This window comes from Amblyraja radiata, chromosome 5, assembly GCF_010909765.2.
Source record: "Amblyraja radiata isolate CabotCenter1 chromosome 5, sAmbRad1.1.pri, whole genome shotgun sequence".
NCBI lineage: Eukaryota > Metazoa > Chordata > Chondrichthyes > Rajiformes > Rajidae > Amblyraja > Amblyraja radiata.
Window position 1 is genome coordinate 94,338,710 of NC_045960.1, and position 24,438 is coordinate 94,363,147.

Consider the following 24,438-nt stretch of genomic DNA (forward strand, 5'->3'; position numbering starts at 1 on the left):
GGTAACTGCCGGGATCGAGGCGCAAACTCGAGACCTTGCGGCCACGAGCCGAGCACTCTACCACTGAGCCACATGTTAAAATCTACGCTAAAAACCTTCCGTTCGGAAAACCGAAAAATCCCGAAATCCGAGAAGTGTCTGGTCCCAAGGCTTTCGGATAAAAGGTTGTGCACCTGTAGTAAGTTATGTTGGCACAGTTATGACGGACAAAATAGTAATCTTTGGAGTGTAATCCAAAGATTGTGTTTTACAATTAACCGTTGTTTTTGTTTAACAGCGCCCAGGATACCAGTGAAAAATGCTGCTGTGGCCAGACTCTGAGCACAACATATTACTCATGATGGCTCACAGATCGGTGGAATTTGTCGTGTTTTTTAATCGATGAAAGTGGGAACCAAACCCAGCTGGAAAAGAAATGTTGCTGGAAACGGATACAGTGAGCTGATCGCTTACTTGAGCTTCCAAGGTTGCAAAAGCCAGACCTGCACTGATCAGGAGCAAGAAATCCCTATACTACTCATTTTATGCTTCAAGTTGCTGTAACCTCCCTGTGGTGTCTTTTGTTTTTTTTGATAAGTTATGTAAGTGCAGATTTTGTTCAGGTAAACATTAATATAACCACAATAGTATGTCGCAGTCACAACAACATTCAGCTAAAAGTGCAACAGGGTCGGTGGTGAAGTTTACAGTTTGATTTTTGTCTGTCTTAAACACCTGTTTTATCTGGGGATTCGTTGGAGCTATCTTTGAAATCTGTTTTATCCTCAGTCTTGAATGAGGGTCTTTCTGTTGTCACCACATCCAGAAAATTGCCAATGCGGAATAAGACCTGTTTCAGTGGAAGGATCCTGTTTGCATTTGCCTCAAAGTCATAAAATGAGTTTTCAGTTCATTTCCTTCGTTCATGTAGAGCCTTAAATGACATGGGTGTTGGTGTGCTCAGCAGCTGACAGTGGAGTTTCATGGCAGTTAACTATTCTTCAAAGGACCTTAACATTGGATAATTGAATTAATTCTTTTTTTTACTTTTATACTGCAATTAGGACAGCAAAACCAGAAACTTGTGTGAATGCATAAGCATTTAGGATAAAGGCACTTCAACTAATCCAGGGCACGGCTGTCTGGGGATTGTAATGATAGGAGAGGCAGCAAGAAAATGGCTGGAGTTTACATCCTTTCGCCTTCTATGTGGAAATTAATGAAATGGCCAAAACAATTAACATTTGTTTATTGCTGTGTGCTTCACAGCTTTAACGGAATATCTGTAAAAAAATTAGCTTTGCACGTGTCTAATTCTGTAGGTGGCTTCCTAACATTGCGGAGACTGTATATAAAAGGAAAAACTATTTAGGGGGAATGAAAACACCCAAGACATGCTGAAAACACCCAAGACATGCTGCGGGTGGTGATGAGGGGGAAGATAAAGGCATGTTCAATTGCACTATTTGGATCCAAGCAACCACTCCAGAAATGAAACCATGGGCACACTTCAAAATGGATGATAATGTGGTCAATCTGACAATTAGCTTCCTCGAGAAACAGGAATGTGTAGTTATCACAGAAGTGGAGAGTTTAAGGTCAGACTCTCAATTGGATCACCCTTGAAAGATGCCCACACTGATCACTCTGGCAGTTGGAATACTCCAGAAACAGGGGCAAGGGTCACTCCAGAAATGTGCTCGATCTGGCTGTTGGATCACTCCTGAAGTAGGAAATGTGGTAGCTGTGATATTTTGGGTCACTCCTGAAGTGGAGATTCTGGTTACTGATATTTAGATCACTCCTGAAGTGGGCATTGTGGCTACCCTGACACTTGAGTCACTCCTAAAGTGTTAAATGTGGTTACTGCGACACGTGGGTCACTCCTGAAGTGGGGATTCTGGTTATTGATTTTTAAATCACTCCTGAAGTGGCCATTGTGTTTACTGTGACATTTGGTTTACTCCTGAAAAAGGCTCATGTACCATTGTAGACATAAGATGAGGATGAAGTGCCACATAGCTCCATAAGGGTGATGGTTATTCAGATACATTAGTTTAGCAGTCCGCGTTCAGATGGTAATGGTACTGAACCATTAAACCCCTGTTCAAACCATTTTGTTAAAAGAACATTTAAAATATGGTTGAATATTTGCAATTTCCCTTAATAAATTAACAGTGCTAATCCAATTACAAGCTTGAATTTATTGATATTGTATTCTTAGTTTTTTCTTTTTTGTTGCTGTGTGGGTTACACCTCAAATGTGAGACCTTAAATCAAGTCAAGAGAACTTATTGTCATGTGTCCCAGATAGGACAATGAAATTCTTGCATTGCTGCAGCACAACAGAATATTGTAGTCATAAATACAGATCAGATCAGTGTGTCCATATACCATAATGCATAATATATATTTATATATATATATATATACATATATATATATATATATATATACACATCAGTAAACAGATAAAGTGTAATAGGCTGTTATAGTTCATAGTTTGTTTGAAGTTGTGTTTAATAGTCTGATGGCTGGGGGGAAGAAACTGTTCCTGAATCTGGATGTTGCAGATTTCAGGCTCCTGTACCTTCTACCTGAAGGCAGCGGAGAGATGAGTGTGTGGCCAGGATGGTGTGGGTCCTTGATGATGCTGGCAGCCTTTTTGAGGCAGCGACTGCAAGTGATCCCCTCAATGGTAGGGAGGTCAGATCTAATGATGGACAGAGCAGTGGTTACAATTTTTGCAGCCTTTTCTGCTCCTGGATGCCCAGGTTGCCGTACCAAGCCACGATGCAACCGGTCAGCATGCCCTCTACTGTGCACCTGTAGAAGTTCGAGAGAGTCCTCCTTGACATACCGACTCTCCGTAATCTTCGCAGGAAGTAGAGGCGTGATGTGCTTTCTTTATGATTGCATCAGTGTTCTGGGACCAGGAGAGATCTTCGGAAATATGCTTGCCCAGGACTTTGAAGTTCTTGACCCTTTCCACCATTGACCCGTTGATATAAACTGAACTATGGGACCCCATCCTATCCCTTCCGAAGTCCACAATCAGGCAACAATTGTTATTTCAGGTTAATTTTGAAGTTTTTGCTTGCCTGTATTGATTGGGGTTAAATAATTTTCTCGTTCACTTGAATGAAATTGTAGAAAGTTCAGAGATTGACCAGTCAATAGTTTTATTTACCACAGGTAATCCCCAAATGAATCTTGAGATCACAGAATCAGATCATTCTAATCTCTGCCAAAGGTGCATAGAGTCATAGTCATACTGCGTGGAAACAGGCCTACGCTGACCAGCATGTCCATCTACAATAGTCCCACCTGTCTGTGTTTGGGCTATATCCTTCTAAACCTATCCTTGTACCGGTTCAAATATCTTTTAAAATGTGTCAGTTCCTGCCTCAACTATCTTCTCTGACAGCTCATTCCATATACCTACCACCCTTTGTATTAAAAAAAAAGTTGCCTCTTAGGTTCCTATTAAATCTTTCCCCCTCACATTAAACCCATGTGCTGTGGATCTTGATTCCCCTACTTTGGGAAAGAGTGTGCAAGTAGCCTATCTAGGAGGACAAAGGGCTTAATTAGGAAAGGGAAAATAGATTATGAAAGAAAACTGGCAGGGAACATAAAAACTGACTGCAAAAGTTTTTATAGATATGTGAAGAGAAAGAGATTAGTTAAAACAAATGTAGGTCCCTTGCAGTCAGAAACAGGTGAATTGATCATGGGGAACAAGGACATGGCAGACCAATTGAATAACTACTTTGGTTCCGTCTTCACTAAGGAAGACATAAATAATCTGCCGGAAATAGCAGGGGACGGTCAAAGGAGATGGAGGAACTGAGTGAAATCCAGGTTAGTCGGGAAGTGGTGTTGGGTAAATTGAATGGATTAAAGGCCGATAAATCCCCAGGGCCAGATAGGCTGCATCCCAGAGTACTTAAGGAAGTAGCTCCAGAAATAGTGGATGCATTAGTGATAATTTTTCAAAACTCTTTAGATTCTGGAGTAGTTCCTGAGGATTGGAGGGTAGCTAACGTAACCCCACTTTTTAAGAAGGGAGGGAGAGAGAAAACGGGGAATTACAGACCAGTTAGTCTAACATCGGTAGTGGGGAAACTGCTAGAGTCAGTTATTAAAGATGGAATAGCAGCACATTTGGAAAGTGGTGAAATCATTGGGCAAAGTCAGCATGGATTTACGAAAGGTAAATCATGTCTGACGAATCTTATAGAATTTTTCGAGGATGTAACTAGTAGAGTGGATAGGGGAGAACCAGTGGATGTGTTGTATCTGGACTTTCAGAAGGCTTTCGACAAGGTCCCACATAAGAGATTAGTATACAAACTTAAAGCACATGGTATTGGGGGTTCAGTATTGATGTGGATAGAGAACTGGCTAGCAAACAGGAAGCAAAGAGTAGGAGTAAACGGGTCCTTTTCACAATGGCAGGCAGTGACTAGTGGGGTACCGCAAGGCTCAGTGCCGGGACCCCAGCTATTTACAATACAATACAACTATTTACAATACAACTTACAGGAGACTGCAAGGTGACTTGGATAGGCTGGGTGAGTGGGCAAATGTTTGGCAGATGCAGTATAATGTGGATAAATGTGAGGTTATCCACTTTGGTGGCAAAAACAGGAAAGCAGACTATTATCTAAATGGTGGCCGATTAGGAAAAAGGGAGATACAACGAGACCTGGGTGTCATGGTACACCAGTCATTGAAAGTAGGCATGCAGGTGCAGCAGGCAGTGAAGAAAGCGAATGGTATGTTAGCTTTCATAGCAAAAGGATTTGAGTATAGGAGCAGGGAGGTTCTACTGCAGTTGTACAGGGTCTTGGTGAGACCACACCTGGAGTATTGCGTACAGTTTTGGTCTCCAAATCTGAGGAAGGATATTATTGCCATAGAGGGAGTGCAGAGAAGGTTCACCAGACTGATTCCTGGGATGTCAGGACTTTCATATGAAGAAAGACTGGATAGACTCGGTTTGTACTCGCTAGAATTTGGAAGATTGAAGGGGGATCTTATAGAAACTTACAAAATTCTTAAGGGGTTGGACAGGCTAGATGCAGGAAGATTGTTCCCGATGTTGGGGAAGTCCAGAACAAGGGGTCACAGTATAAGGATAAGGGGGAAATCTTTTAGGACCGAGATGAGGAAAACTTTTTTCACACAGAGAGTGGGGAATCTCTGGAATTCTCTCCCGCAGAAGGTAGTTGAGGCCAGTTCATTGGCTATATTTAAGAGGGAGTTAGATGTGGCCCTTGTGGCTAAAGGGATCAGGGGGTATGGAGAGAAGGCAGGTACGGGATACTGAATTGGATGATCAGCCATGATCATATTGAATGGCGGTGCAGGCTCGAAGGGCCGAATGGCCTACTCCTACACCTATTTTCTATGTATCTATTTCTCTCATAATTTTGTACACCTCTACAAGATCACCCCTCATCCCCCTACTCTCCAAGGAATAAAGTTTAATAAAATATTTCCTATATCAGGATGGCCATAACTGAACACAATAACTGCCCTGTACAACTGTAGCCTAACCTATACTCAATTCTCTGAATGATAATGGCCAATGTGCTGAAAGCCTTCTTGCCCACCTTATCTACTTGTGACACCACTTTCAAGGAACTATGTATCTGTATTCCATGATCCATCTGCTCTCTCACACTCTCCAGAGCCCTGCCATTCACTGTGTAGGTCCTGCCCTGGTTTGACTTCCCAAAATGCAACACCTTGCACTTATTTATTAAACTCCAACTATTCCTCAGCTTACCTGTCCAACCAATCCTGCTGCAATTTTTGACAACCGTCTTTGCCATCTACAATACCACCCACTTTAGTGCCATCTGCAGTAATTTAACAACTCGAGGCCCAGTATATCCCTCAGTCTATTATTACAATCAAGCTGTTGCAATCTGGTTGATTATTGCCCAGACTACTCTGTCAAAGGGATCTTGTTGCTGGCAATGCTGTTAATTACTCCTGAGTATCCCGTTCACCAATTTACCCCCCAACATTTAACAGAGGGGTTTGGAGAGAGTGACTGTTCTTGACATCAAGGCAGTATTTGTACGTGGCTGGGCACACGTACAAATGGGCAATGGGAACCGAGAAGACACTCGAGAGGTTTAATCACAACTCACAAAACAATGGCTACACTTGGAGGTCCAACATCCCAGCATCAGACCTGTAAGTATCGCTCGTGGACAATCATTGGTTCAAACATCTTCAGCTGCTACATCAATGAACGCTATTTCATCATAAACAGAAGTAGGAATTTTTGCTGAACAGGGCATAATATTCAATATTTGTAATGTGGGCAGCACAGTGGCACAGTGGTAGAGTTGCTGTCTTACAGCACCAGAGATCTGGGTTTGATCCTGACTACTGGTGCTGCGTGCAGAGTTTGTATGTTCTCTCCATGACCGCGTGGGTTTTCTCCGGGTGCTCTAGTTTCCACCCACAATCCAAAGACATGCAGGTTTGTAGGTTAATTGGCTTCTGTAAATTGGTGTGTGTAGGATGGAACTAGCATACAGATGATCACTGGTCAGCACAAACTATGTGGGCAGAAGGGCCTGGTTCCATGCTGTATCTCTAAAACTAAATTCAGAAAATGAGACGGGCCATGCCTGCAATGGAGCAAGATCTTGACCAGTCGGGCATGGTCTGATTATTTTCTAAATGGGGAGAGAATCCATAAATCGGAGGTACAAAGGGACTTGGTAGTGCAAGATTCCCAAAAAGTGAATCTGCAAGTCGAAATGCAATTCAAAAGACATCAAGTTCGAAAGCAAATGCAATGCTAGCATTTATTTAGAGAGGGCTTGTATACAAAAACAGGGATGTAATTCTGAGGGTCTATAAGGCGCTGGTCAGGCTGCATCTGGAATATTGCGAGCAATTTTGGGCACCATATCTGAGGAAGGATGTGCTGGCTCTGGAGAAGGTCTAGAGGAGGTTTACAAGAATTATCCCAGTAATGAGTACATAGAAACATAGAAAATAGGTGCAGGAGTAGGCCATTCGGCCCTTCGAGCCTGCACCGCCATTCAATATGATCATGGCTGATCATCCAACTCAGTATCCTGTACCTGCCTTCGCTCCATATCCCCTGATCCCTTTAGCCATAAGGGCCACATCTAACTCACTCTTAAATATAGCCAATGAACTGGCCTCAACTACCTTCTGTGGCAGAGAATTCCAGAGATTCACCGTGAAAAATGTTTTTCTCATCTCGGTCCTAAAAGATTTCCCCCTTATCCTTAAACTGTGACCCCTTGTTCTGGACTTCCCCAACATCGGGAACAATCTTCCTGCATCAAGCCTGTCCAACCCCTTAAGAATTTTGTAAGTTTCTATAAGATCCCCCTCAATCTTCTAAATTCTAGCGAGTACAAGCCGAGTCTATCCAGTCTTTCTTCATATGAAAGTCCTGACATCCCAGGAATCAGTCTGGTGAACCTTCTCTGTACTCCCTCTATGGCAAGAATGTCTTTCCTCAGATTAGGAGACCAAAACTGTACGCAATACTCCAGGTGTGGTCTCACCAAGACCTTGTACAACTGCAGTAAAACCTCCCTGCTCCTATACTCAAATCCTTTTGCTATGAAAGGTTAACATATGATGAGCGTTTGATTGCACTCGGCCTATAATCTTTGGGAGTTTAGAAGAATGAGGGGGGACCTCATTGAAACTTACTGAATAGAGAAAGGCTTGGATAGGATGCTTCCACTGGTGAAAGTCTAGGCTTAGAGGTCATAGTCTCAGAATTAAAGAAAGTTCTTTTAAGAAGATGATGAGGAGGAATTTCTTTAGTCAGGGTGGTGAATCTGTGAGATTCTTTGCCACAGAGGCTGTGGAGGCAAAGGCAGTTGATATATTTAAGGGAGACGTAGATTCTTGATTAGTACGGGTGTCCGAGGTTGTGGGGAGAGGCAGGAGAATGGGGTTAAGAGGGAGAGATAGATCAGCCATGATTAAATGGAGTTGGCTTGATGGGCCGATTGGCCTAATTTTGCTCCTATCACTTATGATTAGTAGCAAGTAACATTTGTGGCTAATGTGCAGGCAGCGACTGTCTCCAACAATAGAAAGGGTCTATCATTGCCGCTCGCCCCGCCTTACCTCTCTGAGCTGCTCCACCCATACGCTCCTGCCCGGTCCCTCAGGTCAGCTGATCAGCTGCTCCTGGAGGTACCGAGGTCTAAGCGGAAGCTCAGAGGGGATAGAGCCTTCTCTGTTGCTGCTCCGGCACTCTGGAACGCTCTGCTGTTGCATGTCAGACAGGCCCCCTCACTGTCCATCTTCAAAGCTAGTGTTAAAACACATTTATACTCCCTGGCTTTTGACCATGCATGAGACTTTGCTCCTGTTTTTAGTGTTTTTAATATTTCTTTATTTTGAATATCTTTACTTACTCCATCTTTTAATTGTTATTATTGGTGTGTATTAACTTTTTTGTCAATGATTAGTGATGTACAGCACTTTGTTGCAACTATGATTGTTTTTAAAGTGCTCTATAAATAAATTATTATTATTATTATTATTATTACCTTCACCAAATTCTCCATCTTCAAAATACCAGTGAAGTTCCAGTGCCAGTGAAATGCCAAAATGATGTTCAATCTCAAGCAGACCAGCTACATAATCACGGTTATTAGAACAGACACAGGGACCTGACGATGCTGAAATCTTGTATAGAACTCAAAGTACTGGAGTATCTCTTTAAGTCAGGCAGCTTCTCTGGATGACATGGATAGGCAACGTTTCAGGTTGTGAACCTTCTTCAGATTGCTACAGCTCTTCAGGCTATGAGAGCAGGTCAGAGGCTGGGCATCCTCAATAAGCGACTCACTTCCTTTGCACCATTCAGAAGATGCAAGTTACCTGCCCTAATGAGAGCAGTGCTCATTGCCCAGGGCACATTACAAAGAAATACAGTAAGCTAGCTGGAATATACAGGTGATGGAGGAATCAAGTACAATCATGATGTTGATGAGATATTTCCTCAGACAGCTGATCAAGCAACATACAAGGATGTACGTAGATGGATAAAATGATTGGAAATAGATATGCTGCGAGCAGTTACTTGCCGGTTTCCTTCCTAGTTGTGCACCACCCTGACTCCGAAATATATCACTACATCCTGAAAATCCCGCCCAGACAATACAATGGTAATACTTTCATCAGAAGGATTGCAGTATTTCTGGCTTTGCTTGACTCCCAAGAATTGAAACCCAAACGTGGCTGAGACAGAATGATCAGATAAATAACAACTTCCACCTTTAACGCAGCAGATCATGGGAACATGAGTAAATGGCAACTCACACAGAATGGGGCAGATGACCAAAACTGGATCAGAAGTAGGCTTTAATGAACACCTGAAAGAAAAAGTCAACGGCAGGGACCTCTAGGAGAAAATTCTTGAGCCCAGGGCCCTGGCAACTGAAAGCAAAGCTGCCAAAGGCGAATCAAGAGGGATTTGAGGGTGAATAAGGAGATGCAAAATTGAAGAGTGCAACTAACAAGAGCAATAATCATTCATCTGCTGTTATTTAATCCTCTAAACCACAGCATACAATAAATCAAAAGGGAAAAAGTTCACTATAATCTTTATTAGAAAAATAAATTATTCAAACAATTATTCAGATCCAAAATTAAGTTTGCAATTATTGTACTGAAAAATCATTATTTGTTTTAATTGGCTGTAGAGTTAAGCATCACATAACAAATAACATAAACAAAGACATAAAACTATACACGATATATTTTAATCAAGGTTCCAAATATACGTTTTACTTTATAAAAGTCTTATAGAGACAAATAGCAGTGATCGAGTTAAATTACATAAAATCTGAGAATGACTAACCCCAAATTAACAACCACTCTCTCCTGAAGATTCTTACTGATCCTGACAATTCTGAAACAAAACTCACGATTTATATTTTCATAATAACTTCTCCATCAGTGAAGGCACAAATCTAAGTGTTGGTTAATTTCAGAAGCCAAGACAGTAGATTGACAGGCGGGACAGTTAACAGTGCCACTCACACCACTGCGGTCAGTCGGGTTACCCATCTGCGGAGGTGAGGTGGACGCACTCTTCTGGCCGTGCCAATTCTCAGTGTCAGCCGCACAGGAAGTGCTTGCGCCAGAGGACTGACCTTCTCGCCTCTCTGCTGTTGATTTACCAAACGCATACAAAATGGTCCCTCTGGGAAAGGATGAATCAGGCCACACCGTCTTCCTATCCCGTTGGAGAGGTGGTTGGTGCAATTCAGAAACGGGCCCCTTTGGAGAATTGTTTGGCACTTTCTTCTTTACAGAGTTCACGGGATTTGTGTTATTTGTCCGTACGGGCGACCCATCGATGCTGATAAAAGCCCTGCCGTTGGAAACAGACCTTTTTGTCGGCGTGAAATCTGAGTGGTCTCTGGGACGTTTTAGCAGCCGCCCTGAAGGGACAGAGGGTGTCCATGAATCCGAGGATGAACTTGATGTCCTTTGAGCAGCTTTTTGCCCATTGGAGTTGAAAGCTGGTTCTGAACCCCAGGAGACATGGTGGGAAGAAGGTGTGGGCAAGCTCACAGGAGTCCTCCCCAAGGACACACGTTGCAGGGCTGTGCTGGGGCTGCTGCCTCCCAGGACGTGACCTTTTCCACTGAACGGCAGGATTGTACGAATATCGACACCCACGGATTTATCTGACACAAGAACAGGACAGAAGTGATTACTATCTTTGGCTGATTACACACAAAGAAATAGTTCAGTAAATAAAACCAAAAAGGTATTAAAGATGTATTAAAAATTCACATCTACAAATTGTATACATTACATTTCACGGTGCGCATCAGGGAACAATCCAGTGATTCATTCACACTTGAGATCCAAATGACACTGGCAATGTTTGCATTAATTATTCATGCCTAATGCCATGACATGCTGCAGTCTGTGTGGTGAAGCCACTCCCACAGTTATATTACAGGGAAGTTCATATTCTTTCTGGTGTGTGACTTATGGACCTGTCCTACTTAGGCGATCTTTATAGGCGACTACAAGCGACTGCCGAAAAATTTTCAACATGTTGAAAAATTTTCAGTGACTGTGGCGACAATTTGGGCTGTCGTAGGTGCTGTCGTATGTTGTTGCCAGATTAACGTAGGTTGTCGCCGGTGCTGACTTCGGTGAATTCTATTGTCCGAGTCGCTTAAAAAAATTGCCTAAGTGGAACAGGCCCATAAACACAATGCCAATGCTACATCAATGCATTTGGTTCTTAACCACTACCTAAAATGGCTTAGTCACTGAGAAAGCAAACTAACTTCTAGATGGGAAACTGTCCGACGATATGGTGAAGCACATCTCATAGTATTGTCATTTTTGGACTACATACAAAGCAGTCTAGACACCGTCAGGCAAACCCCTTTGATTTTACTGGCTGATCTGTGCAAATCCTGATTCATAAAGCTTAACTCACAGCAAGACTGGGGCAGAAAAGTTTGTACGTTCTCCCCGTGGGTTTTCTCCGAGATCTTCAGTTTCCTCCCACACTCCAAAGACGTACAGGTTTGTAGGTTAATTGGCTTGGTAAATGTAAAATTGTCCCTAGTGGGTGTAGGATAGTGTTAATGTGCGGGGATCACTGGTCGGCGCGGACCCGGTGTGCTGAAGGGCCTGTTTCTGTGCTGTATCTCTAAACTAAACTAATGGTGTCTGTTAATTTCCAGATGATGAGGTTAAAGATGAAATTCAATGCTTATAACTATCCTAAACAGTTAATGGGGACACTTGGGAAATTAAGTTGTGAAACAAATGTCTCAGGAATACGCGTGAGTGGGCATGATTATAAAGTCTGAAGGACAATTAAATCATGTATTTGGAAAAGCTGACATCTAATCAGTCTCAGCTTCTGTTACGTGCTGAATTATAAACTGACAACTAGAATCTGAGACAGCTGCTTTTTATCACTGTTATGTCTTCATTCAAACTCAAGAATAAACAAATGTCCAGTGGTACAATGGTGTCAAGAAAAATATTTCATTACTTCCATTTCCCCCCCAAAAATATATATATTTTTGATCACACCCACCCATTCACCCAAGGAGATCCAGTACCTTTATCCTTTGTGGCTTTTGAGAGCTTTCCTGGTGCCCCTTCCGCTTTTGCCTTCTTCGTCTTGTAATTTTCAGGCTCTTTGACTTTGGTGTACGTCCCACCGCACGTTTGCTGATGCTCATGCCACCAGGGATCTTGAGCTGACGGCGCCCTGTTCATTGCCCGTTTAACGTACCCGTAGTACGGCCGCCTGTTTTGGCAGGGTCCATCACACCGCCACCAGTGCTGCCGGTATTCATCCACCTCGTCGTGGAATGAGTGATAAATCTGAAAGAAAAACAGGCTAGTAACAAACCACTCCAAATTCAGAAAGAAACTAGTTAGGAACTGGAGATAGCATTGCTGGTGCATTTTTAAAACTGTGCATTTCACTCTTTCCTGCCATTTCAATACATTCAAATGGCTTTTGATGATAGTTCCACACACAATTAGTTACATTAAATACGGTTTAAACTAACCAGATGATATGCACACACACACCCAAAACAAGGCTACAGACTATTTCAAACTAAACCTTACCTACAGACATATCAGTTACTACAATTTAAGAAAGGCATTCGTTATTCTTTAAGTCTATTTGAAAATTAATATTTTTATACACTTTAATGTACAACCTGCCTCTCTTGCAATTTGAATTTACTATATAATGCTCACAACATTTCACAGAGCCATTAACAGACAAAAAATGACAGCAAGCTATAAAATAAAGTGACTATAACCCAGGTTAAGGATAATTAAATGGGCAAAGACATTTAGCATCTGAAGAATAGTTCTGACACAAAATGTTGCCTATCCATGTGTTCCTGAGATGCTGCCTGACCCATTTAGTTACTTCAACACTGTTCTTTGCTCTAGAGACTTCAGCACATGGTAGCCAATGGTAAATAAAATTCAGGTTCCTCAGCAGGCCAGAATTGAAGCACAGCCATGGGCTCAAGGGATTACAGCGTCGGTGACATATGGAAGGATGAAGCTAAGGTGACAATAAACTCACTTGAACTTTAACTTGAACTAAGGAGAAATTTGAAGGAAGGAACTGCAGATGCTGGTTTATACCAAAGATAGACACAAAAGGCAGGAGTAACTCAGCGGGACAGGCAGCATCTCTGGAGAGAAGGAATGGGTGACGTTTCGGGTCCAGACCCTTCTTCAGACTTGAGTCTTCTTCAGAAGTGCGCCTGAAGAAGGGTCTCGACCCGAAATGTCACCTATTCCTTCTCTCCAGAGATGCTGCCTGTCCCACTGAGCTACTCCAGCTTTTTGTGTCTATGGAGACATTTGTTGGACATTAAAACTGGAAAGGCTGCATCATTCAACATTTATGTGATATGGTTGCAAAACAACCCCCTCCGCCCGTATACAGTGCCATCCATAATGTTTGGGACAAAGACCCATCATTTGCCTCTGTACTCCACAATTTGAGATTTGTAATAGAAAAAAAATCACATGTGGTTAAAGTACACATTATCAGATTTTAATAAAGGCCATTTTTATACATTTTGGTTTCACCACATAGAATTTACAACAATGTTTATACATAGTCCCCCCCACTTTAGGGCACCATAATGTTTGGGACGCAGCAATGTCATGTAAATGAAAGTAGTCATGTTTAGTATTTTGTTGCATATCCTTTACATGGAATGACCGCTTGGTCTGCAATTCATGGACATCACCAGTTGATGGGAGTCTTCTCTGGTGATGCCCTGCCAGGCCTGTATTGCAGCCATCTTTAGCTTATGCTTGTTTTGGGGGCTAGTACCCTTTCTCTTCAGTTTTCTCTTCAGCATATAAAAGGCATGCTCAATTGGGTTCAGATCGGGTGATTGACTTGACCACACAAGAATTTACAATTTTTTAACTTTGAAAAACTCCTTTGTTGTTTTAACAGTATGTTTGGAATCATTGTCTTGCTGTAGAATGAACTGCCGGCCAATGAGTTTTGAGGCATTTGTTTGAACGTGAGCAGATAGGATGTGTCTATACACTTCAGAATTCATTATGCTACTACCATCAGCAGTTGTATCATCAATGAAGATAAGTGAGCCAGTACCTTCAGCAGCCATACATGCCCAGACCATAACACCCCCACCACCGTGTTTCACAGATGAGGTGGTATGCTTTGGATCTTGGGAAGTTCCTTCTCTCATCCATATTTTGCTCTTGCCATAGTTCTGATGTAAGTTAATCTTGGTTTCATCTGTCCACAAGACCTTTTTCCAGAACTGTGGTTGCTCGTTTAAGTCCTTCTTGGAAAACTAACCCGGCCATCCTATTTTTGCAGCTAATCAGTGGTTTGCATCTTGCAGTGTTGCCTCTGTTCATGAAGTCTTCTGCGGACAGTGGTCATTGACAAATCCACACCTAACTCCTGAAGAGTGTTTCTGATCTGTCGGACAGGTGTTTGGGTTTTTTTTCTTTATTATAGAGAGAATTCTTCTGTCGTCAGCTGTGGAGGTCTTCCTTGGCCTGCCAGTCCTTTTGCGATTAGTAAGCTCACCAGTGCTCTTTATTCTTAATGATGTTCCAAACAGTTGATTTTGGTAAGCCTAAGGTTTGGCTGATGTCTCTAATAGTTTTATTCTTGTTTCTCAGTCTCATAATGGCTTCTTTGACTTTCATTGGCACAACGTTGGTCCTCATGTTGATAAACAGCAATAAAAGTTTCCAAATGTGATGGAAAGACTGGAGGAAAGACTAGGTGCTGAGAGCTCTCTTATACCTGCATGAAGAAGGCAATTAAACACACCTGAGCAATTACAAACACATGTGAAGCCATGTGTCCCAAACATTATGGAACCCTGAAATGCGGTGGAAATCCTTCAGAGGGGTGAACCCCCGAAAAGCACCTGATCCTGATGGTATACCCGGTCGTGTTCTAAAAACCTGTGCGGACCAACTGGCGGGAGTTTTAACGGACATTTTCAACCTCTCACTTCTGAGGTCTGAGGTCCCCACCTGCTTTAAAAGGGCATCAATTATACCGGTGCCCAAGAAGAGTAAGGTGACGTGCCTCAATGACTATCGACCAGTGGCACTAACGCCGGTGGTGATGAAGTGCTTTGAGAGGTTGATCATGGAGCAAATCAACTCCTACCTCGGCAAAAACCTGGACTAACTGCAGTTCGCGTACCGCCACAACAGATCAACGGTGGATGCGATCTCGCTGGCCCTCCACTCCGCACTGGACCACTTGGACAACAAAAACTCATGTCAGGCTGTTATTCATTGATTACAGGTCGGCATTTAACACAATCATCCCCTCCAAACTGGTTACCAAACTCGCAGAACTGGGTCTCTGCGCATCCCTCTGCAACTGGATCCTCGACTTCCTCATCCACAGACCACAGTCTGTTCGTATTGGTGGAAATGTGTCAGCCTCGATAACAATCAGCACGGGAGCACCTCAAGGCTGTGTGCTCAGCCCTCTGCTGTACTCATTCTATACCCATGACTGCGTAGCGAACCACACTGCGAACTCCATCATCAAGTTTGCTGACGACACCACTATTGTGGGGCGTATCACTGATGGGGATGAGTCAGAATATAGAAGAGAGATCGAGCAACTGTCCATGTGATGCCAGCGCAATAACCTGGCCCTCAACACCAGCAAAACCAAGGAACTGATTGTGGACTTTGGAAGAAGTAGGAGGGGGATCCACAGCCCCATTTATATCAACGGGTCGATGGTTGAAAGGGTCAAGAACTTCAAATTCCTGGGCATGCACATCTCTGAAGATCTTTCCTGGTCCGAGAACACTAAAGCAATTATCAAAAAAGTTCATCAGCACCTCTACTTCCTGAGAAGATTACAGAGAGTCGGATTGTCAAGGAAGACTCTCTCTAACTTCTACAGGTGCACAGTCGAGAGCATACTGACCGGTTGCATCATGGCTTGGTTCGGCAATTTGAGCGCCCTGGAGAGGAAAAGACTACAGAAAGTAGTAAACACTGCCCAGTCCATCATCGGCTCTGACCTTCCTTCCATCGAGAGGATTTATCGCAGTCGCTGCCTCAAAAAGGCTGGCAGTATCATCAAAGACCCACACCATCCTGGCCACAACTCATCTCCCTGCTACCTTCAGGTAGAAGGTACAGGAGCATGAAGACTGCAACAACCAGGTTCAGGAATAGCTACTTCCCCACAGCCATCAGGCTATTAAACCTGGCTCGGACAAAACTCTGATTATTAATAATAACCACTTTCTGTTATTTGCACTTTACCAGTTTATTTATTCATGTGTATATATATTTATATCATGGTATATGGACACATTTATCTGTTTTGTAGTAAATGCCTACAATTTTCTGTGTGCTTAAGCAAAGCAAGAATTTCATTGTCCTATACAGGGACACATGACAATAAACTCACTTGAACTTGAACTATGTATAAACACAGCTGTAATTTCTACATGGTGAAACCAAAATGTATAAAAATACCCTTTAATAAAATCTGACAATGTGCACTTTTGCCACATGTGATTTGTTTTCTATTACAAATCTCAAATTGTGGAGTACAGAGGCAAATGAATAAATGATGGGTCTTTATCACAAACATTATGGAGGGCACTGTATAACCACAGGAGCCGACCATATCTCAGATATATTGCAGCATGTCTTTTGTTCAAGAGCTGGGACAAAAGATTCCTTTGATTTAGAGCAGGGCACACAACAGCTCAATCCACTGCAAGGCATCAGTATTTCACTGGATTGTATTTAACATACAAATAAGCTTTTCAGCCCTTCAAGCCTGCTCCATCATTCATTATGATCATGGGTGATCTTCCACATATGATCCCCATAGTCATGGAACAATGAATGAGAGCATACAACCCTCGTGGGTGGCGCCTGCCTCAGTACTTACAGTGATCTTGGTTCCAGACACCCTGTTGATCCTTCTCATGTGTTTGCAGAATTCAGGTCCATGAGACTCGTGATCTCTATCGTTGTTTGTGACAAACAGCAAGGCGTGGATCATTTCATGCAATAGTGTCTATTGAGAAAGCAAAATAAAGTCATGATTACATTGAGATACAACAGGCCCACTCAGTCCAACGCCGACCATCGATCACCCTTTGACACGTTCTATTTTATCCTACTTTCTCATCCACTCCCTACATGCTACGGGCAATTGACATAGACCAGTTAATCTGCAAATCTACATGTCTTTGGGATGTGGGAGGAAACCGGAGCACCCAGAGGAAATCCACGTAGTTACAGGGAGAACGTGCAAAGGTACACAAACAGCACCTGAGGTCAAGATCAAACCTAGCTCTCCGGCATTGTGAGCCAGCAGCTCTCCCAGCTGTGCCACCCTAATTGTATTGTAAAGTGACAAATATAACACCCGACAGCTATATAACAACAAATATAACACCAGGGTTCCTAAAGAATCAAACACCAAAAAAAGGGTACTAGGACCTTACAGCACATACCTCAACCAAATCCCGTCTGGGTCGCAGTTTCATCAGAGGTTCACTAATACGTATTGAACATAGTCCCCCGCTCCCCTCATAGCTACATACACCGGCACATCTGCAAAAAGAAAACAGTGAGTCAGCAAGACAGATAATGAGTGGTATAAACCATTTCAAATGTAGCAACTGCAAACATTACATTGGTAAATCAGACATGTCTGAAGAACCATTATCTTCCATTGATCCTTTTAAAAGAAATCTACTAAAACAAGGCCACTGGCACCTGCCCCCATACACCAATCTGATGGACACTACATGGCTCATGTAACTGCCTGACTCCACCATCAGAAGTTGGGAGAGGGTGCAGAGAAACATTATAGAAGTAGGAATACGCCATTCGATATCTTTATACGTACTCCATCACTCTAAATTGTGGCTGATCTTATAATTCTGAGTCACTTTCTTGTGCAATACACATCCCTCACTTACTGCTCGGAATGAAGATGGGTTCTGACAGCACTTGTGGGAACCCAGCACGAACTGGGGTGGGGTGGGTGACGGTGCCAGGGGGAGGGGGGGTCTCTCGCTCTCCCTCCCTCCCTCCCTCACCCGGGTCGGGCTGACCCCAGGCCGTACTCACAGGGTCATCCGCGGGCTCCAGCGCACCTCCACCCCGGACAGCTGCCCCAAGAAGAACATGTCATTGAACTGCAGGAAGAGGGCGCGCAGGTCCGGGTTCGGATCCAGCAACTCCCACGACTGATCCACCACCGTGAGCGGGGCCTCGGGGTCGGGTGGCCTCTGGCGGCCGGCGGGCCCGGCCCGATCCTCGGCCTCCCAGGCCCCTTGTAGCTGCAGCGCCAGCAACAGATCGTCGTCCATCGCCCGCCTTCCACCCTCCACCGCCGGGCATGCGCGGTGGGGGCTCACATTACGTCACGTGAACGATTAGACAGAATGGACCAATGAGCGCCAGCGCTTTGAACGGACCAATCAGACAGCTGGTAAGAAGCGACCAATGAGGGGGCAGCCGGGTGATGATGGACAGCCCACTTAGCCAATAGTCTCTGGGGTTGGATACCACTGACCAATTGGGTCATGGGGAAGGGGAGGGACTAACTAGCTGCGACCAATCGGACAGCGGACAGCTGGAGAGGCGGGACCAAGGAGAAGGAAGCTGGTGGTGATGGACAACCGCTTCAGCCAATAGTCTCTGGGATTGGACACCAATGGGATTGGGACATGGGGAAGGGGCGGGACTAACTAGCACCGACCAATCGAACAGCAGACAGCTGGGGGGAGGCGGGACCAACGAGAAGGAAGCTGGTGCTGATGGACAACCGCTTCAGCCAATAGCCTCAGGTGTTGGATACCAGTGTCCAATTGTGTTGGGGCTAAGGGGCGGGACTAACCAGCAAGGACCAATCGGAGAGGTGGGAGGGCGGTCCGCTGGCGGGCGGGCGGGGGATCGGGCGTCAGTGGGAGGGGGAGGGGGAGCGGGAGCGGAAGCGGAAGTCCGGTCGGTCGGGGCCTATTCGCTGACACCAGGCCCCCGGGAACAGGCGGCTGAGAGACCGGGGCCCCGTCCACTTCCCCCGCCCGTGTCGGCAGCGAGGATGGCGGTGGCGGACGGCGGCTCCAGGCTGCGGCGCCAGCTGGAGGCCGTGCGCTTCGAGCCGGCGCTCTACGTGAAGCAGCTGTCGCAGCAGTCGGACGGCGACCGTGACCTGCAGGAGCACCGGCACAAGATCCAGAGCCTGGCCGACGAGACGGCGCAGAACCTGAAGAAGAACGTGTACAAGAACTACCGGCAGTTCATCGAGACGGCGCGGGAGATCTCCTACCTGGAGAGCGAGATGTACCAGCTGAGTCACATCCTCACCGAGCAGAAGGGCATCATGGACGGCCTCACCCAGATGCTGCTGGCAGCTGACAGGGAGCAGCAGCTGCAGGCCGGGCCTTCCTCCGCCTCCGCGGCCGACCGCGCCTCCACCAAGTCCGAGGCCTTCCTGCTGCCGCGGGAGGCCGAGGAGCACAAGCAGCGCACACTGACGCCGCTGCTGGAGAAGGTGGAGGGTTGCCAGGATTTGCTGCAGGCGCCCGGCCGCTACCTGGTCTACAACGGCGACCTGTTGGAGTGCGACCCGGAGAGTGCGGCGCAGCTGCAGCGGGTCCACGCCTTCCTGATGAACGACTGCTTCCTGGTGGCCGCCTGGCTGCCGGGCCGACGCGGCGCAGCGCTCCGGTACCGCTTCGACGCCGTCTACCAGCTGGACAGCTTCGCGGTGGTGAACGTGAAGGACGCGGGCCCCATGCGGGACATGTTCAAGGTGCTGATGTTCCCCGACACCCGCGTCTTCCAGGCGGAGAACGCCAAGGTGAAGAAGGAGTGGCTGGAGATCCTGGAGCAGACCAAGAAGAACAAGGCGCTGGGCGAGCGCCGGGAGCTGGAGAAAGCCGAGGCCCTGCGGCTGGCGGCGGCCGAGCAGGAGCAACAGCGGCTGCAGCAGGAGGAAGAGCAGCGGAGGAGGAGGGCCCTGCCGTCCGGCACCAACCCGTTCGAGGAGGAGGAGAGGGGAGTGGCGGGCGACGAGCCGCGGGCCGACCTGCAGCCGCTGGACCTCGGCCTGGACTGGATCCAGGAGCTGCCCGAGGACCTGGACGTATGCATCGCCCAGCGGGACTTCGAGGGCGCAGTGGACCTGCTGGACAAGCTGTCGGCCTACTTGAGCGGCGCCGATGGGCAGCCCGGGGTGCGGCAGCTGAGGAGCCGGGTGGAGCAGCGGATCCGCCGGCTCACCGGCGTGCTGGTGTACGAGCTGTCGCCCGGGCGCTCGCTGCGTGGCGGCCCGCGGGCCACCCGGCGCGCCGTCTCGCAGCTCATCCGCCTCGGCCAGTCCACCAAGGCGTGCGATCTCTTCCTGAAGAACCGGGCGGCCGCCGTGCACACCGCCATCCGCCAGCTGCGCATCGAGGGCGCCACGCTGCTCTACATCCACAAGCTCTGCAACATCTTCTTCACCGGCCTGCTGGACACGGCCCGCGAGTTCGAGATGGACTTCGCCGGCGACAGCGGCTGCTACTCGGCCTTCGTGGTGTGGTCGCGCTCGTCCACCAGCCTCTTTGTGGACGCCTTCAGCAAGCAGGTGTTCGACAGTAAGGAGAGCCTGTCCACCACGGCCGAGTGCGTGGAGGTGGCCAAGGAGCACTGCAACAAGCTCAGCGAGATCGGCCTGGACCTCACCTTCACCCTGCAGGCGTTGCTGGTCAAGGACATCAAGGCCGCGCTCCACTGCTACAAGGACATCATCATGGAGGCCACCAAGCACCGAAACTCGGAGGAGATGTGGAGGAAGATGAACCTGATGACACCCGAGGCCTTGACAAAACTGAAGGACGAAATGAAGAGTAGTGGCATCACCAATTTCGACCAGTACACGGGCGACGATTGCTGGGTCAACCTCAGCTATACCATAGTGGCCTTCACCAAGCAGCTGATGGCCTTCTTGGAGGAAGGACTGAAGCTCTACTTCCCCGAACTGCACATGGTTCTTCTGGAAAGCCTCCAGGAGATCATCTTGGTGGCCGTGCAACATGTTGACTACAGCCTGCGTTGCGAGCAGGATCCAGAGAAGAAAGTTTTCATTCACGACAACGTTTCCTTCCTTTATGAGACTGTCCTCCCAGTGGTGGAGAGACGGTTTGAGGAGGGAGTTGGAACGCCAGCCAAGCAGCTCCAGGATCTTCGTAACGGCTCCCGAATCATTCGTGTCAATCCAGAGAGCACAAATTCCTTTGTGTGAACATCTTGAAGTCGTTGTTGCAGCCAACCCCTCCACAGCCCCTAGTGAGCTCTCTGTGTACTTCTTATTTAACACTAACCTTGTATAGCACCTGGTTGTGTGGGGCAGTCATAAACGTTGTCTCACCTTATGCAGAAGACATTATATCAACTACCGGTTGTCATTTTCAGCAACATCTGTCTTGTAAATACTACTTTTGTTTTTGTTTATACTTCACTAGTAAAAGAGTTTTGTGGCAATACCTGGATTTGCTTATATCCTTGGATTTGTGCAAAAAGCAAATATGGTACATCTCCATATTTGCTTGCATCCTGCAAGGCCTTATTCTCCCCCCCAAAAATCCCCTTTAACTGTGAAATACATTTTGATAATACCATTGCATTGACTAAACATGCCCCACCAGCCTTAATGCTTGTAGCTCACTGCATAATTTTAGTTTGATAATGCTAGCAGTGTAAATGGAAATATAATTTCATGTTGGTTTCATCTTTATAGTCCTCCTTAATCCAATATCATTTTAGACTTGGACTTTATTTTTGTCCATTTACACTCCTTGAATTATGCTGGGTTTATTAATTATGAGGAAGCTTAATAGATGTTCAGACTGTCGACCTTCTAGCTGTAGAACCTGTAAACCTGCCCTAAAAGGGAAGCCTTTTGAACATGAAACAGTACAGCACAGCAACTGGTCCTTCAGACCACAATGTTTGTGTGGAACAGGATGCAAAGACCAACTCTTATCTGCACATAATCCATATCCATGTGTCTAACCCAAAGTCCCTTAAATGCCACTATCGTCTCTGCTTCTGCCTTCACCTGCTGCAGTGTGTTCCAGGCACTCGCCATCCTCTAAACAAAAATTAAACTCGTCCATCTCCTTTCAACTTTGCCCCTCTATGCACTCTAGTATTTTGTATTTCCAGCCTGGTAAAATGGTTCTGTCAGGTTTCCCCTCAACATATTGTTTTCCAAAGAAAATAATCTAAATCTGTCCAACCTCCCTGTAGCTAATACTCCCCAATCCAGGCATCATTCTGGTAAACCTTCTCTGCACCCTTTCCAAAGCCTCCACATCCTTCCTGTAATGGGGACACTAATACTACTTGCAATACTGCAAATGCACCCTAACCAAAGTCCTGTAAAGCTACATCATGACTTCCTGATTTTATACTCAATGCCCTGGCCAATAAAGCCAAGCATGCCCTATACCACCTGTATCACTCTACTTGTGCTTTCACTTTAAGGGGGTTGTGGACTTGGATCCCCAAGATCCCTGTATACATCAATGCTGTTCAGGCTAATGCTCATAATTGTATATTAAATGTATAATTGCATTCGACCTCCCAACTTCCACCGCCTCACACTTACTCAGATTAAACTCATTTCTGTAGCTGATAGGTAGACACAAAAAGCTGGAGTAACTCAGCGGGACAAGCAGCATCTCTGGTGAGAAGGAATGGGTGACGTTTCGGGTCAAGACCCTTCTTGAGACGGATTCAGACTCTGGCTGATAAATATTCCGCTGTATAATTTGACCGCCTTCCTCATATGTGACCCTAGTAATGGTGGTGTCATCTGCAAACATAATAACCAACCCGTCCATACTTATGTCTTAAGTCATTCATATATATCAGAGGTCTCCAAACTCCAAAGGGCTTGGACACTCTAGAGGCAGGAAACATGTTCCCGATGTTGGGGGAGTCCAGAACCAGGGGCCACAGTTTAAGAATAAGGAGTAAGTCATTTAGAACGGAGATGAGGAAACACTTTTTCTCACAGAGAGTGGTGAGTCTGTGGAATTCTCTGCCTCTGTGGAGGCAGGTTCTCTGGATGCTTTCAAGAGAGAGCTAGATAGGGCTCTTAAAAATAGCGGAGTCAGGGGATATGGGGAGAATGCAGGAACGGGGTACTGATTGGGGATGATCAGCCATGATCACATTGAATGGCGGTGCTGGCTCGAAGGGCCAAATGGCCTACTCCTGCACCTATTGTTTATTTAGCGGGTTCTGTGGTAGCGCGGGAACTTAAACGTCAGTTTGCTCTAAATTTTAGACATGCAGCGTCCCGGAAACAGGCCATTTGCTCGCCCCCATCACTAACACTATCCTATACGCACGCGCACACACCAGGGACAATTATACCAACCCAATTAATCTACAAATCTTCGGTGTATAACCAGCATATGTAGTTCCTTCCTATACAAACCTGCACCGTATTTGGAGTATGGGCGGAAACTGGAGCTCCCAGAGAAAATCCATGCAGGTCACCGGAAGAAACTCCGTACAGACAGCACCTGTATTCAGGAACGAACCTGGCATTCTGGCGCTATATAGCACCAATTTAAGACTCTGCCACCTTGCTGCCCAATTATCGTGTACAACTGTAACATTACAAATTATTGCAGCTGTTTTTAAAATCCTTTCGATATTTTTTTACAAAAGGCAGATTCTCACCTTACATTTTGACTATGGGGAAAAAAGGGAAAAAGATCAATTATTTGCGGACCAATGACCTTGTTGTATTTGTTAGGCCAAAGGGTAAATTATGCCAGAGCCACCAGTTGAAAGCTAACATATGGTGATGCATTTATTGTAGATTGGTGCATAAGTTGCGATGTTGCTGCAGATGAATGTGTCAAGGCAGTGTTTGTCAGGAGTTTACCCTAAATATTAATGTGGGAATTTGGGTGCAGCAAAACTAAAATCAAAAGCATATTGAAAATAACACGCATGGAATCGAATCCCAGTAGAATATACCACATGCTGAGCAATTTTGCATCAACCCATACAAAGCTGTACCTATACATTGAACTGATCGCACAGCCAATTGATGTGATAGTCCGGATAGATGTGTTAATTGCTGATGCACATTCACGCTCCCTTTCTTCTTCCACTTGACGGTCACCTAACTACAGAATGACTTGTGCGCTCCATTAATAGGAAATCTCTCGATTGGATGTAGTCTTCAGAGCCTTTTAAACATGTGGATGGGAAAGGAATGGAGGGTTATGGTCTGAGTGCAGGTAGATGGGACCAGGGGAAAATAATTGTTCGGCACGGACTTGTAGGGCCGAGATGGCCTGTTTCCGTGCTGTAATTGTT

The 24,438-nt window shown here is 45.6% G+C and overlaps 3 protein-coding genes across 5 annotated transcripts in view; 2 read left to right on the forward strand and 1 right to left on the reverse strand.

Annotated features, from left to right (window-relative positions):
* gnpat (glyceronephosphate O-acyltransferase) overlaps positions 1 to 2,168 on the forward strand; it is a 40,013-nt gene extending 37,845 nt beyond the window's left edge. Inside the window, exon 16 of one of the 2 annotated variants that reach the window (XM_033021821.1) lies at positions 278 to 2,168. In XM_033021821.1, coding sequence (XP_032877712.1) covers positions 278 to 321 — 44 coding nt within the window. In that variant the 3' untranslated portion in view covers positions 322 to 2,168. Of the gene's footprint in view, positions 1 to 274 lie in introns of both variants that reach the window. The other variant, XM_033021819.1, reaches the window with a different exon arrangement.
* Positions 2,169 to 9,541: 7,373 nt separating this feature from the next.
* Positions 9,542 to 18,450, reverse strand: sprtn (SprT-like N-terminal domain). Its single transcript, XM_033021824.1, has 5 exons — positions 18,175 to 18,450; positions 17,553 to 17,652; positions 16,982 to 17,110; positions 12,120 to 12,387; positions 9,542 to 10,709 (listed from the first exon to the last, which is right to left on the reverse strand). The coding sequence occupies exons 1-5, from the start codon at positions 18,414 to 18,416 to the stop codon at positions 9,970 to 9,972; spliced, it is 1,479 nt and encodes a 492-aa protein (XP_032877715.1). The 5' UTR covers positions 18,417 to 18,450; the 3' UTR covers positions 9,542 to 9,969.
* exoc8 (exocyst complex component 8) lies at positions 10,070 to 21,578 on the forward strand. Of its 2 annotated transcripts, XM_033021822.1 has the most exons (3): positions 10,070 to 10,074; positions 10,954 to 10,958; positions 19,044 to 21,578. In XM_033021822.1, the coding sequence occupies exon 3, from the start codon at positions 19,151 to 19,153 to the stop codon at positions 21,335 to 21,337; it is 2,187 nt and encodes a 728-aa protein (XP_032877713.1). In that variant the 5' UTR covers positions 10,070 to 10,074; positions 10,954 to 10,958; positions 19,044 to 19,150; the 3' UTR covers positions 21,338 to 21,578. The 2 variants fall into 2 exon arrangements, with proteins under 2 accessions (XP_032877713.1, XP_032877714.1); XM_033021823.1 differs by lacking the exon at positions 10,954 to 10,958 and having other exon boundaries at positions 19,050 to 21,578.
* The last annotated feature ends 2,860 nt before the right edge of the window (positions 21,579 to 24,438 follow it).

Excerpts from the sequence above, each read along its gene's own strand:
- exoc8 (XM_033021822.1), top strand. The coding sequence starts at position 19,151 with ATGGCGGTGGCGGACGGCGGCTCCAGGCTGCGGCGCCAGCTGGAGGCC.
- sprtn (XM_033021824.1), bottom strand. The coding sequence starts at position 18,416 with ATGGACGACGATCTGTTGCTGGCGCTGCAGCTACAAGGGGCCTGGGAG. Across the intron at positions 17,653-18,174 it reads TGGAGCCCGCGGATGACCCT|ATGTGCCGGTGTATGTAGCT; the intron begins GTGAGTACGGCC and ends TTCTTTTTGCAG. Across the intron at positions 10,710-12,119 it reads AAAAGCCACAAAGGATAAAG|ATAAATCCGTGGGTGTCGAT; the intron begins GTACTGGATCTC and ends TTCTTGTGTCAG.